The 17,372-nt window shown below is 38.7% G+C and overlaps 1 protein-coding gene across 1 annotated transcript; it reads left to right on the forward strand.

Annotated features, from left to right (window-relative positions):
• Nucleotides 1–5,765: 5,765 nt before the first annotated feature.
• rgs5a (regulator of G protein signaling 5a) lies at nt 5,766–16,951 on the forward strand. Its single transcript, XM_031869753.1, has 5 exons — nt 5,766–5,860; nt 6,804–6,917; nt 9,236–9,297; nt 13,111–13,277; nt 14,456–16,951. Exons 1-5 carry the CDS (start codon nt 5,817–5,819, stop codon nt 14,618–14,620), a joined length of 552 nt encoding a protein of 183 aa, XP_031725613.1. The 5' UTR covers nt 5,766–5,816; the 3' UTR covers nt 14,621–16,951.
• Nucleotides 16,952–17,372: the final 421 nt, after the last annotated feature.

The following is a 17,372-nucleotide window of genomic DNA, read 5'->3' on the forward strand; positions in this document are numbered from 1 at the left end:
GCTGTTACATAATACACTTTCATCAAGTCCCGTAATTAAAATGTTCAGGTTCAGTGGCAAGTGGCAAAAACACGGAGCTCAAAGACTTCCAGATGAGCTCAGTACAGAAAGTAAAAACACAGCATGATTATTACTTACTGCATATCACGTGTTTGGCAGGTTGCTAATTGCAATCAACTGCCTTTCCGCGCAATATATATCTTTATTGTGCCATTTGGTGACCATTACCTTTGAGAAACTGTATTTTATGGCGTTGCCTGAGCTTTCTCCAGGCCATTACATCTGTAAATTGAGCGTAGAGCTTCTGTCAGTGTGGTAAACAAAGCACCTGGATGCCAACTGGTGGCAGTTTATTTGATCAGCGGTACAGCTATTGCCGTTGACCTAAGTACACAACGACACAAAGGACCATCCCTTCCTGAACTTGGCTTCCAGGAAATTCTGTAATAAAAGCAAACCCCCCTATGTAGCTTTGCATGCTTGCCTTCTCTGTGCAGGCCATATTGGAGCTGCATTGTTACGAATAAACAAACAAAGTGCAAAGTGACTTAAGTGTGCACCCTGTTATTGGATTCAAATCAAATAAGCAACGTAATGAGATGTTAAGGAAAATATTTGTATTTGCTATAGTTTGACTTACTGCTCCTTATGATGCTTTTAATTAGGTAATCCAGTTGGTTCTAGATATTTTAAGACTACACTTCAAGCTTGTGAACTCAGTAGTCAGAAACACCATAGTTATTTTATTCCAGTAGTTTATTTCTCACCTTTCATGGAGTCAGAGATTTATTGCCGACCTCAACCAAAGTTTACAAGAATCTGCTTTAACTTTCGTGTTTACTCCTAAAATAAAAACACTGATAACAAGACAGCCTGATGTTTCAGTCAATTTTGATAAGTGCTGCACTTATGTAACTGGCAGGCCTCTATTATGTGGCTGGAACAAGGGCATTAATAACATGGTATTAAAACTGGTGTTTTCTGAATACATTTTCTGAATACAAACCAACAAACAAAGCCCTTTTAATTGCTACTTTGTGCAAATCAAGGCCAAAAGTTTGCCTTGTGTTTCCCTTTTTAAGTCATCTGGATGTTCTTTGGAACAAGGAATGTTTATCTATTTGTTAGTAAAGTTAAACTGTGTGGAATTAAAATTTTCCATTTTCCTGTTCTGGTTTATGTATCAGGACATTGATCTCATGGGGCTCCTCACGAGCAGATTTTGAGGATTGTTTACTTTCAATGTGCTGTACACTAATAATCTATTACCAAAGTGAAAAAATTGTGCAACACTGTGTAAGATGGAAGTCTCTAAAGTTGTTTTTTCTTTTTACTTGAAGGCAGAATTAGTAGGATTTTCCTAAAAATGAAACAATGGACTCATACAAAAATAATCTCTCTCAATCATCAATTATGTCCCACAACGCAGCACCGAAAAAACACAACTATAGTGGGGTGGTGAGGGGACAAAGCTCATTTCAAAACGAGATTGGATCTGGGGTTGGCTTTGTTGTGTTACAAACCACAACTAACAAATCCTAATATATGCTTAAATATATCAAAACTATGCTTTCCATTTGTTTTGGTGGATTTATAAATAGCACAATAAAGTATATGCAGTGGGCTGCCATATCTGTACCATATATCTTTGAAGATAAATCATCTGTAAGATACAAGTCTTTGTGCTTTTCAACAAGCTGAGCTACGTGGTTGAGTTGAGCTATACATCAGCTCTCACACAGGGTATTTTTTGATATAGTCAATATGAGACTCAATCTTTTTTGTTAGTCTATTTGCTTGTTTGTTAATATAATTAGTTTCAAGGTGTCATGGTCCGATCTTCATTGAATTCGCCAGCCTCTGACTCTGCATTTGGGTCCTCTCTGCTTGTGCTGCTTCCATCAGTCTGGACAAGAGATTTATAAATAATTGGTATCTGATCTGCATCAAAAACAAAAAGTCTTTGTCTGGTTTTTCAATCATCAACCAAGAACACAATCTTTCCTGTGTGATCACATTCCTATTCATAATATGTAGCCGGTTTGACAGAAACCCCGGCATCAGGCTCTTTGCGTAGTATCTTTCTTTTTTTTTAAGGTTTGCGCGTGGTTAACATTGTGAAACTGTTTAGGCAACTAAAGTACTAAGTTAGGGTTTGAAAAAACATGGTGAAATTAAGTACACTTGTAAGCTAATGAGATAACGTCATGTCACTCAGTGCCGTAGAATCCCGTGACATACCGATATCAGTAAATCTCGTTCAACCTTCTCAACGTTCTGTATCTGCATTTTGTGACTTGGCCAATATGTTTTTGGCGGAATTAAGATTCTCTGATAACATTGCTGCAGCCGAAAGTCTTTTTGAAATGACCCAGACTTATCTACAGTATGTGGCATCCATGATAAGAGCTGGTCGAATTCTGTAAATGCTAAGGAATGTGCTTCAATGATTTCTTTCTTATCTCCTTTAGCAGAGGATGGACTGGAGCATCCTTTACAAAAGGAAAGAAGATAATGCCATCCCAGAATTCCTTGCGACAGCAAAATTTAAAGCAACGCACCATTCGGTCGTTGATGAAATCAAACAATACGCCTATCTTCCATAGATTTAAATGTATCTTTTTTCACAGTCATGGACTAATGGGATTCACGTTGATTAATATGTGGATAGTAACAACCATTTAATTTCACTTAATTTGTATTTATTTATATCAAACACGTTACAAAAGAAATAGTAAACAGTAAGAAAAAGCAAACTGCCAATACACAAATTCTCAACATAAATAAATATTACAGTTCTGAAAAGGAGTAGGAGGAAATATACACACATATGGTCCTACCATTTGTCCATCACTCAGACAGTTATCCCAATATTTATAATGAAAACCTTTGTGACTGGTATCCTATAATACGTTTTTGATTTGTTTCTTGAGCAGAGGAGATGTGATAAGGACATCACTACTAATTTGCGTAAAACATCTGCAAACAGTTCCATTCATCATGGAAACTGGGAGAAAATGTCATTAATTAAACAACTAAGTCCTAACAAAGATAAACTTGAGAAATAGCCAGTTCTCCACCCAGTATTACACTGCCAAGGAATGGGCTCAACATTAAACTGAGCAGTCCTGATGAAAAGCAATGAGTGCCCTCTGGCTCTGTTGTTTTACTTGATTAACTGCCACATAACATGAGTCAACATAACATCAAGCCTGTGTGCCTGGGCATTAGTCAAACTAAACCTGTCTCCACATTAAATTAAGCCATTTTTGAATGATGACATTCATTATACATTATAAACGTTAGGGTCAGTGAAGGATTAAATGTTTTGCAGAAAGATGGCGAGCTTAGCTGGGAAGCCTTTGCCTCGTGTGAGTATAAAAGTATTACGTAAATGGGAGCTCAGAATAACAAAAAAGAAATCAGGCCTTGTCTTTCTGTTACTTCTAACACCTGTGGGTTTTTACTGATCTTGATTCAGTGTGATTCTTCTTTCTGTGTGACTGGTTTGAATGAATGAAAACAAGGTTTTTCTGTGTTTGGAGGCTGACTTTAATTACTGCTAAGGCTTTGCAATCCCAAATAAATTAAACATTTGAGTAAAAAATAATGATTTTTAAATTACAGAGTTGAGAAAACTCTTACTTTGTCAATGGAGAGCTTGAGGGCTGGTGATGTTTTTGTCATCATAATAATAGCGGTCTCCCTCAGAAGCCGCCTCCTGCACAGATAAATGGATTTATTTGACAGTAATGCCAGGCTGCAATCATCCAGTTTTTTTCAAACAGACAATAAAAAAATGTCAAGGATAAAAACACTCAAGCGAGATGCTGGTCAAAAATCACAAAATATGTCTTTCCTATCATCTCCCTACTGTTGTAATCTATAATAAATTCATAAAGATTATCCCAAATAAAAGTTTTGTTCAGCTACCCTGCAGTTTGAGCAGTTCTACGGTCACCTTCAAAAATGTAACTGTAAAGAGCTTGTTTTGATGTTGCTGAAGTAGCAATCCGCATGTTGGCTAGTGTGATATGAATAAAAATAAACATTTCTTCTTGCTTGTGTTGAGACAACCCTTAACATCTGAGAAGTTAGCCTTGTTTTGCTAAAAGAAGAATAGTTTCGTTGGAAAAAAATAAATAAAGTAAATGCCGTGTTCACACCAAACGCGGCGCAAATCATTCGCGCCGCGTATTTGCGTCATTCGCGCCGCCGGTCTCGCCGGGGACTATTTGTGTTCATTCGCGCTGGACGCGCCGGAACTTATCGCGCTGAAAGCCGTTCAACTGTTCGCCATTAACCATGGAAAAAATAACCTATTTCTACTTCGTACGTGTTGTGGAAGTCACAGATATCCCGGGAAACTAAACGCCGTCATGTCTGGGTTCATAACATTGTCCAGAGGAGCTCCGTGTTCACTTCGTGATTGTATCGAAGTGTATTCACTGTGTCTAGCAAGCCACACGTCGCTGTTTACTACAGCTGTATGAACACAAAATCAACTGATTTGGCTGTGATTTAACGGCAATAAACCGACAAAAAGGGACTCCGAAATAACTACGTAATGATGCCGATTTGTAGGCTACTTGTCTTCTCAATGACATTAACATTGTAGCAGCTCCACCAACACAGAGTAACGTCACCTAGACGTAAATACGGCAGCGTATATTCATTGTTTGTACCATGTGGTTTACACACACATTTATACACATAGTTTGGTCCGGTCTCTATTGATATGAGGTATCGTAGAGCTCTGGGTGAACACAGACGGCTACAGTATTTATTTCCTGATTCAACAACGGCAGGACGTCATTGATGACAGGGGACGCATCTCAACGCTGATAGGCTATCGCGCCGGGGCGTAACGCGCATATTTCGGCGAATTTGAAAAATTTGAACTCACGCGTTTGGGGCGATTTTGCCGTTTGACGCGAATTTGCGTCAATCGCGCCGCACCATCGCAAATTCGCGCCGCGCCAGTCTCATCGCGTCTGTGCATAGACTTTGTATGTAATCTACTCGCGCGAAGAATTCGTGCTGCGTTTGGTGTGAACGCACCATAAGGCACAGTATCAGAAAAAGTTGTTTTAGTATTGGGTCCCAAAACTCGGGAATCGACACCCAGACATAAGTGGCAAGACGAAAATGCATGTGTGAGTCACTTCTAGAGCAGCTATGGTATTTTAAATGCAATTTTAATTTGGCCTACAAACATCCTTATTTGACACTGGGGGAACAAAAAATTGCAAATAAAATCAACATGTGTTGGAGCCTTTTTGACCAACTTCAAAATACGGAAACTGCTCCAACTAAAGTTAAAATAAGAACTAAATGTGAGTTACAATGTTGATTTTCAACACTGTACACCGGATGCAACTTAATTTTATTTCTGTCGAAATTAAGCTGTTGTAGCAGAACGCAGTGAACCATGAAAAGATGATGAAGGGAAATCGAGCAAATAGGCATAAATGAAGGCAACTGGCAAATGCAAAATCCATTAAGACATGTTATAACAAAAAAAAACTCAGCATGTGATACTCATTGTAATTGATAGCCTCAAAATCTTTCATATATAGCTTTAGATCATAATATCAACTGCACACTGTTCCTGGATCTGTCGGTTAATTGAATCCTCAAAGCAAACAGGCCCCTCCTCAGCCGTCTACACATTCCAGTCTGATTGGCTTAGCTGTTGGCCCAAAGCCCAAAGGGTGTCCCTATAAAACTCCCCACCAGCTGAAACACAGTCAGAAAGCAAAGACTCACAGACAACTGAATTCACTCTCAATTACTGCAACTGAAAGCACCGGAAGATGTGTAAAGGATTAGCTGCTTTACCCCAAACCTGCCTGGTGAGGTGAGCACTGCATCATCACTTTACCTTTACCTGTCATGTCTTAGAAGTGGTTGGATCTGATAAAGTGTGGCTCCTTTTCAAACCATTTGAGAGTGGCTGATTTACCCTGTTAATAAATTAAAACACATGCTGTCATCCTCGGGTCAAGAGTTTCCATCTGGAAGAACTCAGAGGCTTTCAGTTCATTTTTGTGAACTTTTTACTTTCTGAAATGAATTACTGTTTTGTGAAAATCCTTTTTCAACAGACTTTTTGAACTGTTTTTATGCTCGCTTATGTGTTTTAAGAATATTTTGCAATAGCTTGTGCAGATTAGTCAAGAGCGTCAGAGGTAAACACAAAAGGTATTGTGTTGCTTGCACTCTCAAAGCTGAAGGGAGGTCGGAGAGGTTTCTAAACCTGCAGAGTTGAAGAACAACTTTTTTTTTAAAAGGTTTACATTAGTCAAAATATAACAACATTTTCACAATTTGGTTATTATTGGTTTTAAAATGTGTGAAGTTCATGTTTTGTTCATTCAATTACAGTACATTTTTACATTATAGATAATGTGCAGAGTAACTTTAAAACTTAATAAATTGTTGTACTGAATATGAGACTCATGGGACGGAATCACCAAAAAAAAAACACCTGACCAAATCAAAAAAGTGCAATAATTAAAAAATAACAAGAAATCCATTTTGTTTTTAAGCTGTAGCTCCTTATTCAAAAACACGAGACCTTTTTTATGAAGAACTCTTTTTGTAGCGAATGAAGTTCTGAATTTGATTAATCAGCCAACTGACACTTATAAATGTAATCTTAGTGTCTTGTATAAATACAATACATCAGAGTTATCATCTTGAAAGCTTCGGTAAACATCATGACTAGATTATTATTACTTAAAGTAATATTAATTGAAGTTAAAACAAGTCACACATGTCGTCTGCTTTCTGTCATCCAGGGCGAAAGAGATCAAGTCGAAATTGGGCATTTTACTGCAGAAGCCAGAAAATGCCATCGACCTCATCATCCCCTACCCCGAGAAGACTGAGAAGAAGCCGGAGAAGCAGCAGAAGTGAGTCTCTCTCTGTGCCTCTGCCTCAAAGATTAATGTCTGTGGAGTTGGGGGGGGGGGGAGTTTGCTGGAGTGTAAACCAGATACTGACTGGGCTCGAATGTCACTGTTTGCTACAAAGCCTCATTTTATCAGGCATCACCTTGAAAAGACTGGGTTACAGATCATTTATATGATGTATAAAATGTGTTTTTTTTCCTCTTAAAATATTATGGTGATTATTTTTTAGAAAAGCAGCACTTTATCTAAAAGTAACCCATAAAAGTCGTGAAGCTTTGTTTTAGTTCCCTTTAGAGTCATTGTGGTGGAGACCATACAACTCTTTATTACTCTCCCGTCACTGTAACTCATGTTGATAATTAACAACAGCCCTTACATTTCTCATCGAAAGATGATATTGTAAAAGCATTCGTTGTCATCCAGGTACAGAGTTTTAAATCTCTTTGTTTGAATTGACTTGGTGTATGATTACTGCAGATCAGGGGCGTTTCTTGGATTGAAAGACAGGGGGGGCTTAGCCCCAAGGGGAGTGTCATGTTTGTGCGCCAATTTTTTTTGGGGCCCATTTGGTGCCGTAGATATCCATTGTTTCAGACAGTTTATAGATTGGTTCAATCAGAAAGAGTGTGATTTTGCTCTGTAGTTTTGCTTGCATTCAGTATATGATAACACAAGAGACTGAATTTCAGGGTCATAGTGAAATTTCACAACACAAATATGAACTTTTCTCAAATAAAGAGAGAGAAATAATTTTCCTGCTTGTAAAGGAAAGACGGATAAACTAGCTCCCAAATCCTAATTCTTAAAGGGACCGCACACAATGGATGGAGAGTGGACCTGACAGTGTCACCTTTATATCGTTAAGTATGATGATAGGCTATTGGATTGTAATTTGAAGGGGGAGAAAACACAAACCAGAACGCACACACATATGTAGCATGTTAGAGTTATAAATAACTTGTCCATGTGAGAAACAATAGTTTAATTTAATGGCATCACCAAAAAAAAAAAAAGTTCTCTTTTTTATTAAAGCCAAATTATTTGGGGGGGCTGAAGAACATTTTAGGGGGGCTTCAGCCCCTGCTGCAGATGTATGTTCCACCTTTTATCATCCTCACACGGTTAAGCTGAAACACACTTTAGCCTTGCAAAGTGCTCACTCAGGATGTACTTGACATCGTATTAAAAAAAGTCTGTACAATAAATGATGGATGACACTTCTGCTCTTTTACTAAGACACCTGATTGGTTGAACGCATCACGCCTGTAATTGGTCCTTCCAGCTAATTTTCTTGGGGGGGGGGGGGACGACATCTCAGCTGCTTTGGAAGCAGCCAAATGTCTAAATGCTCCCCATGTCTGGCCCGGTACATACATCAGACACAATCCCGGTGGATGTTTTCCAGATTTGAATCTGTCAGCAGAGATCAAAGGATGCAGTCTGGTTTTGGGAAACTGGGAAAAATGTCAAATTTGTATTCATAGCGTAGTTGTTTTCACTCTGAGTTTTTATTTCGAGTAATAATAATAATAATGTTTGCTAACAAATTGTTGTGTAAAGTCCTAGAGAGGAAGCCCCTCAATCATGTTTGTAGCTTGAAGAGCTTTTCTCACACTTACCTTCAGAAAAGATTGTTTAAGAAAAAAAAACACTTTTTGAAACCAATTTTTCAAAGTAGGATGTGTCTTAATGCTGATGTCCATGGTTAGACTTGAAGCTGGAGTGCTCTGAAGGGGTCTTTGGTGCTCCCTGGAGCGGGGTTGGGGTTGGTCGGGTGGGAATGTGCGGCTCTCGTCTGGGGGTCCTGGGGGGCATCTGGGTTGGGACTGGGATCATCCCTGTGGATGTCTCTGGCGTTAGGTTTTGGGGGGGCTGTCGCGTTCCCAGTGTGGGTGGTCCTGGGCGTTCGCTGGCCCTGCTGGGTGCCTATAGGGCTTCTGTAGCGATCTATAAACTACTCAGTAAGTCTGGGTAAACAACAGGCTGAGTGCACTGCAACATTATGCAAGTGAAAATAGACATACAAACAGGATAATTCATGCAGTGTCTCAATTGTACTTGGATGTTTTCTTCTTTTCTTTCTTGCCCATTATGGACATTTTGGAGGGGGGAGTTAGGGTCTGATGCTGTTTGTATTGTATATTCTTTTTTTGGGGGGGGAGTGGAAAATCTTAAATGTATTGTTATAAAAAACAATGTTCATTATATAATGATAAAGACTTATTTACAGTAGTAATGGTATTGTATTTGTAAACTTTTGGCATACTTTGAACAAGTTTTTCTGAAGATCAGACTGAACTGAGATATTTTGTGTGCAGGCCGACTCCTGAGGAGGCTGCTCAGTGGCGTGAATGTCTGGACCGAGTCCTGAACAACAGCTGTAAGTTTGCCCTCTCTTACACTCTCGTCCCCATAATGTGACTGCATGAACAGTCCTAACATGATCATTGAGGCCATACATTCATATCCTACTTACCACAGGGTAAATTCAAGTAGCATAGCCCAATTTCACGAATCACAAACTAGAATCAAGGTGCTTCAATAATGAAAATCTAACACCTTGTTTCTGTATAACAACATCAAGGAAGTTACTTAACATTTTAAAGTAATATATATTCTTCAGCAAACGTAACATTAGTCTAAAAACCTTTTTAACTGATTCTCTAATTTAAAAAAAACATGGCTTTAAGTGATTTCCTCAAATATCAGATGTAATGTCTCATGCTTACATGTAGCTTGGTAGCACGTATCTTGCAGATATATCTTTCTTCTCCTCATAATGGTGCCATTTATTCAAACCAGCTTTTTCCATATAGCTGATGGATGCTCATTTATTTCCACACAAAAATAATCCTTGTTTAAATCCCAAAATAGACATGTTAAGGTTGTGCTGCTCTGCAGCCTCACTTTGTTGACTTCCTTCCAACCAAACAATGAGAACACTATGATTTCATACCAGCCAAAGCTGCAGTCTTCCTTATGCAACAGCTTGAACTTTGGTTTACCTTTAACCATTCCAAAAGGAGCAAACATGCCTTCGAGGTCTGGTTTCTGTCTAGTAGACTGTTGAAACAGGTACCTGGCAGGGTTTGGTTCCCATAACAGCAATATATAGCTTGTGTGCTCGTTAATCATTTGTACATTTATATGTATTTATATTGTGTGTTAGACAGCCATGTGACTATTTGTTTGTTTAATTGAATGAAGATAATAATTTTCAGTATTGCCGGATGCATAATCAGGTTTTCAAACCTCAACATTGGCAACAAAATCTTGAAAATGCAAATGAATAAAATGTAATGAGCTTAATTTTTAACAGGGGTTCTTTATCAATGGAAGATTTAAAACAAACATCTCTATGCCTTATTAGGCCTTGGCATACTGCCAATTTGCGAGGGTGCAGAGGCAGGTTGCGCCTGACGTTGTTTAGCAACCATAACCAGCAAATCATATCATTGAGGCCCTACATTCATATCCTACTTACCAGAAATCCCGATTTCCGAGCTGATCTTTTCTAGCCGTTGTTTTTCAAGTATGTTTTGAAATATTGTCTGTGGTCCAGATTGTTTAGCTCTAGAAGCAGCCGGCGCCCAAACCTACCGCGACGGCGCGGCTCTCGTTTTTGAGCGCCTTCCGTGCCTATACATTGACAACAATGGCACGGCATGTGTCCGACACCCTAACGGCTTATTGTTGTCTTTTAAATTCCACACATTGTGTGTGTGTGTGTGTGTGTGTGTGTGTGTGTGTGTGTGTGTGTGTATATATGTGTGTGTGTGTGTGTGTGTATGTATATATATATATATAATGTAGGTGTTGATTTGAAACAAATGTAAGAAACACACATTGACACACCATACATGGCTCCACTGTTTACTTTACAAAGTGCAGAGAAAGCCTGAGAGCCAGCAAGACTGATGATTAACTCTAATGGTTAACGGTATTTAGCGGTACGTGCAAACTCTCCTGCTGATAAGTCACTTAAGTTGCCCCTGCACATCTGAACAGATCCACCTACAGACGTTACTGCGCAGCTGATATTGCATGTAAAGGGAGCAGCGTTTCCTCTGCAGAGCTCAATGGGTGGTAAAAGACCTTTCTAAGTGGCTCCTTCTGCATAGTCTAGGGCAAAGAGATGTATGTTTTGGCCTGTGTTTACATGCCTGCATGAATGTGCATTATGCATCCATGTATGTGTCCGTCCATGGAGGTTGTGTGTGTTCTGGTAAAATCTCCAGGGAGAGCTCTTAATGATTCCGCCAGCGTTGATTTATTGCACGGGTGTTGCAAACTGCTGCGCCTTGATCATTTATCTGAGCTTTTGCATTAACATTATTCTTTATGGCATCCCTCTTGTTAATTCCCATGGGATTCTCTCTGAGTTATTTCCTCTCAAATGTAGAACTGCCCTCCTTTGCCTTACACAAAAAAATTGCATAACTCAATGCATATTATGCAACAGGAAATAAATAATGTATGACTACTCTCTGATAAATAACATGGCACTCGTGGAGAAATTAATCTAATTTTCAAGTTGTTGTCCGTGCAGTTTTTAATCACTTCTTCAGTTTCAACGATCACGCTACTTGTTCAACCCATGAGGGTCAGTGAAGTTAATTAAAACTGAAATTAATTTAACAGACATATTTTAACAGAATATTGTAGAACCATGAATACGTGACAAACACTGAAGCTACAATTCCTGCTGGTTGTTGCCGCTCTGATACACAAACAGCCATAAATTGGCGTTCGTGCCTGTGAGTGAGTGAGTGCGTGCTTCTCTTTTTATGTGTTCTTGAACTGAAGGTCTGTCCAAAAAACAGAGCTTGATTGCGACTCAGAGCTCTCCAATCCTTTTAGATTGGAGATAAAAGCCTGAGGCCACAGCAAAAAGCTTATCATCTGCCGCACATGTTCATTCAGACAATGGGACCTTCGCAGGCATTATGTTGAACTACAATGTTCTTTGCTCAAATGAGTGGTTCTTTCAAGTCTTATTATGGATCCTTATCTTAGAATAACCACTATGTTTTCACAATTATCCAAATAAAATTTGTTTCTATTTCGGACACTGTTTATGACGTTTCTGAAAGGTAGTTGGCTGTTTTTGTAAATAGAAGTATAGTATGTTTTTTATTTCTATAATTATCTGGCTGGAACAATATCAGGAAAAAGGGGATATTTTCCTCCCTTATGTTGCATAAAACATCGCCTTTTCCTGATATTGTTCCATCCAGAGAGTTTTGGGAAAACTAATACTATAACATGGGAAGTCACACTTTCCTCTATAAAAATACCAAACCTCGGTAGTATATGCCACCACTTTATAATGTTGATTGTGCCTTCCTTTCATTTTCCATTACTTCACTTCTGCAAATCATGTAATAAAAGCTTTAATAAGACATGGAATCTGGAACATAGCTGGCTTCATCTATCAGTTAAAATAATGTTTTTTTGGGCCTAAGTGGCTGTTATGTAAATGTTCCATTATATTTCAAATGTGACCGCTTCATTATGGAAAGAGACACAACGCTCATCTGATTATTTGCGAAAGGCAGCAATGTCACTGCTGTAAAACAGGTGTGACTAAAAAAAGATGCATCACGGATGTAGTTTTAAATCTTATTTTGTCCTTAAAGTCTTAATAAGTGACAATATATTAACAGCAGAAGTGTCAAATCAATTTCATAACTTGAATATATAATTCTGGTCCTTATATTTACAGCCTAACAATGCCCAAGCAAAGCTAAAATGATGAAACATCAGCTTGTGACTCACACTTAATTTCTCTAGTGCTGTATGTAAAGCGTTAGGCTGAGTAAATATAGCAGTTAGCTCTGATGAATGGTTTTTGGCTTTCTGTGTTTGTTGTTTATCACCACAAGGGGGAACGTGGATGAAAACACAATATTGTGGATTAATCTAGCACTGAGACCTTGTGTTGGTGTTTGCATGAATGTGACATTGTTCGACATGTTTAAACTGATACAGAGACATTGTGTTTTAGACAGTCACTGAAACTTGGAACATGGAAAAGTGCAATCTCAGAGGCTCATTCAGAATTGCCAGCATGTTTACTTTAAAATGTGTTTATGAAAAGGGCCTTCAATATCAATTGCTGTTCTATATTCTATTATATGGCCTGTTAATACCTTTCTCTCTCTTACAACCCCTCCTCTCCTTTCTCCATCAGATGGTCTGGCCGCTTTCCGCAGCTTCCTGCAGTCAGAGTTCAGTGAGGAGAACATTGAGTTCTGGATGACCTGCGAGGACTTCAAGAAGACCAAGAACCCTGTGAAAATGGCCACCAAGGCCAAAAAGATCTACGAAGACTTCATCCAGTCTGAGGGACCCAGAGAGGTAAGGGATTCCTGAGACTTCGCCCCTTTTTATGCCTTCAACACCACATGGAATAGACAGATTTCATCAAGTGGTGAGGTTTTATAGATGGGCACCCACGTTTCAACCATGAGCTTTCACTTTAAAGCTAGTGTTATTAATCTTAAGAAACTAACAAGAGTATGCTGGATAAAAAAATATATATATATTCAACCGAAAAACCTAGCCCAGTGCCAACTCTTTTTACAATGAAAGTAGCCAGCAGCACTTGCTCCAAAAGTTGCTAAATCTAGCAAAAGTCAGCAAGTCTGCAACACTTCAGGCCTCTCTCCAAAACCTCTCCTCCATGGTCAAATGGACTGTACTCTAGTAATGGCTTTTCTACTCTTCCGACAGCTCAAAGCGCTTTAATACTACATATCACCATTCACCCATTCATACACTGATGGCAGCTGCTACCATGCAAGGTGCCACCTGCCCATCGGGACATGACTGCTGTTGGGTTGTAAATGTGTAAATTTCAACAACTATAAACAGAAATGTATTTTAAGAATATCACTCGCTTTAATACGAGAGTCACTGAAACTGGTACTGATGCTGGTGCCCTCATTATGTTGGCAAAGAGGATTTTGTCAGCAGGTTAAGATGAGTAATATAGCCTTTATTTAGGCACCATTTCACTCCTGACAAAGCTATTTAAAAGCCAACGGTGCAGTCAAAATAAGAGAACGAAAAGTGAAATGTTGGAGAGAAAGCTGCCTGTATAACAATTTGCATACATTTGAAGATGAACGACTGTGTAGAGGAGAAATACAGGCGCGCTTGAGTGTAAACAGATGAGGTTACAGACAGAATGTACTGAGACTCTTCACGCCAGAGAACAGCACAAGGATGAGAACATACACACACATACACACACACACACACACATGTTTGCCATGTTTTCTAAGGCAGTTCCATTTTGGGCCAGAGACGTGACTTCTACTTTACTGCATTTTAGAAGGAACTGTTGTTTCTTGTACTGATTTACTGTAGTCAGTGTACATATATTTGTTTTATTGCAGAGAGTTACAATCAGTCTCTGACTATTTTAAACCAGTTGTTGTAAATATCAATGCGGTCTCTCCTAGATCTTCTCCAGAGAATATTTTCCAGGCAACAGGACTTGATTTAGTTTGCGTTTGTCTCCTCCACCACAGGTGAACATTGATCACTTCACCAAGGACATGACCCTGAGGAACCTGGTGGATCTCTCCCCTACCACCTTTGACCTGGCCCAGAAGAGGATCTTCGCCCTGATGGAGAAGGACTCCTTTGGTCGTTTCCTTCGCTCTGTGCAGTACCAGGAGCTCCTGGTCAACTAAGCCAGAGCAGAGTCTGAAGAGATGGGGTGGGTGGGGGGGCAGGGTGGTTTCATACAGCAGTTAGTTAATATGAAAATAAACAGGGTTTTTTTTAATCAGGTATTTGTAATTAATTACCTTTTTGCAAGTACAGCTCGAGAAGCAAAGACTTATTTTACAAAATATCCAAAACAGGGCGAGAAAATTATAATTACAGTTTGAATGTAACTAAAGGGAAAGACTGCCTTTTGAAATAGCCCTACCTCCCCAACCAACACACACATACACACGTTCTTGAACTTCTATACCAGTGAGGACCGTCCACTGACAACATTTATTCCCTCTCCCCTTAAAGAAGTGAGGGTCTCCCAGAATGACCTCACTTGTCAAAAATGGTGCCAAAAACCAGATCGGTTCTCACATAAAGGAAGTACAGACGCAACATATTTACACACGGGGTCAAGATCCACTTCAAAACAGACAACAATGTGTTTCGAAACATACAACTCAATATATTTAGTTGTGTCAGCTCTTTATCTTACTCAAAATACGCTTGTGAAATTATCCGTAGAAAACATCTGACTTACATAACGTGTTGTTGCAGGTTTGCCAGACACGTCTGGACAGATATAGTTTTGTGTAAAGCTTGACCTCATCGACTGCCATGCATTCTATAGCAGACTCCATAGATGACTTTCTGGCAAAGAGCCCAAATGCAGGGCCGTTTCTGGTAATTCTGTTGCAAACATTAACCTTAAATATACAGACATTTTAAAACATAACCCAGTCCTTTCGCTGCAGACATAAACATCGTATATAATCGTAAAGTGACTTTTAAGTACTTTGTGTTTTTCACAAGAAGCCTCAAAGATATTGAGTGGCTGAAAAGGATATGACCTATAACAGTTTCTGCCTATTAGAGAAAATTATTGGGGAACTCTAAATAGAATGGCAGTTACACAATTGGCTGTTTTTAATCAATTACTTCATTCAATGTAACAAAGTGGATTCTCTTCTAGTATCAATGCACGAGTAATAGTTACCACATAACTCTCCTTTGTCTCCAACACTCATATAGTCAGTCATTTCGGATTTTCAACAAACTCCCCTTTTGGTATTGATGAATCCTGTGAGAGCCATCCTTGAGAATAGTGCTGGCTAGTTCAGTGGTCGAGCTCCTTGGCTACCACTAAACTGCATGTTGCTAAGTTGGGAAAATCAAGTAGGAGGGAATCTGAAAAAAAGAAGTGAACAGAGCAGCGGTTTTAACAGAGGTCTTTTTCCCATGTGATGTTACCAAAGTTTTATGTAAGCATTCCGAGTCTAAAAAAGGTCCAGATGTTATACACCAGTGTAAAACATGAGGGACAGATCTTGCAGGTTTGCAGCACTAAACAATGCAAATGCTGGTGATTGAGAATCCTTTTAAGGTGGTCTTTGAGTTACAAACCATGCAACCTCAAATTTCAGTTTGAAGTCATTAAGGGAATTTAAGGAAATAGCACTGCAATCAGACGAGTAGATACAAAATAGTCACAGTTGATAAATCTGACATTATATGCACTTTTCTTTTATTGTTCGGGTAAACACTTTCAACCACAAGTTATTATTCACTACATGCTGTACAAACATTGGTTCACATAACTTACACTATGCTGAGGCATTGGTGGATGCGATGGTGAATTTGGTGTTGGTGTGCAATGTTTGATGGTCCTAAATGTATACTTCAGTTGACTGCAACGATCGTTAAGTGTGATTATATTTACTCTTTAATGCTTTTTTATATTTAACAAAAGCAGATGTATTAACCAACGTAATAATATTGCTATCTAGATATTCAGCATTTTATAAGTCCTTGTTGTTCCCCGTCATGCAAATAATCCCACACTAATCCAAGCTGAGAAGGTTGCATGTCTTCTAACAAAAGGTCATTGGAACAACAAATAAATCAAAAAAAAATCTGAGAGATTTATTTAAATTTTCAACAGCATTTGGCAAGGGTCCATTATGGCACAGATTAGCCATTCTGGTGTCATAACCCTAAGTGTCATACACGTCAACAATCACCCCACAGAAAAATCAATAAGGACTTTAACAGTGCTGAGTATGCATCATTTGATGTAGTCTTGTATGTCATTTCTGGAGTCTATCATATAAAAATATATATGCGCATACAATTCCTGAAGATGTATTTATTTTTACGTGTAAATATCAACTATTTACAACCAATTGTGTCTAAGTTATTCTTAAATACAACAATCGAACCCATGATTATATGAATGGAGAACAGGCAAGGACTTTTCCCAGAATCTTTTCACTGTCATAAAAGAGGAAACACCTGACTTTTGTTTTTCTTCATTAGATCCCTATTCCTAATATGTGTGTACATAGAAAGCACGTGATGATAGAGTCTTTAAAACTGCAATGAAAAACTACAACATTTCGAGTAAAATGGAGAACAATGCAGATGCCACAATCAAGTAATTTAATAATGAAAAATATCAAAAGTGGTGCAATGTGGAGTTTTCTGTTCGGTTTACATTCAGTGTAACTCACAAAACGCATTGAGCTCTAACAAACATTTAGGGAGATCTACTGAAACATTCATAACTATGTTTTCATTAATGTAAAATCAACTCAAAAACAAAGAATCGTGTTTTTGTTTGCTTAGAATCAGCCCTGCATATCTAGGGAACGGGTCATCTTCCCAGAGTCTGCCGTGTTTCTACAGTAGCCCAGAATGGACCAACCAAATACTGGCTCCAGAGAGGGA

Source organism: Anarrhichthys ocellatus, unplaced genomic scaffold (assembly GCF_004355925.1).
Source record: "Anarrhichthys ocellatus isolate YVR2014 unplaced genomic scaffold, GSC_Weel_1.0 scaffold48, whole genome shotgun sequence".
In the NCBI taxonomy this organism is placed as follows: domain Eukaryota; kingdom Metazoa; phylum Chordata; class Actinopteri; order Perciformes; family Anarhichadidae; genus Anarrhichthys; species Anarrhichthys ocellatus.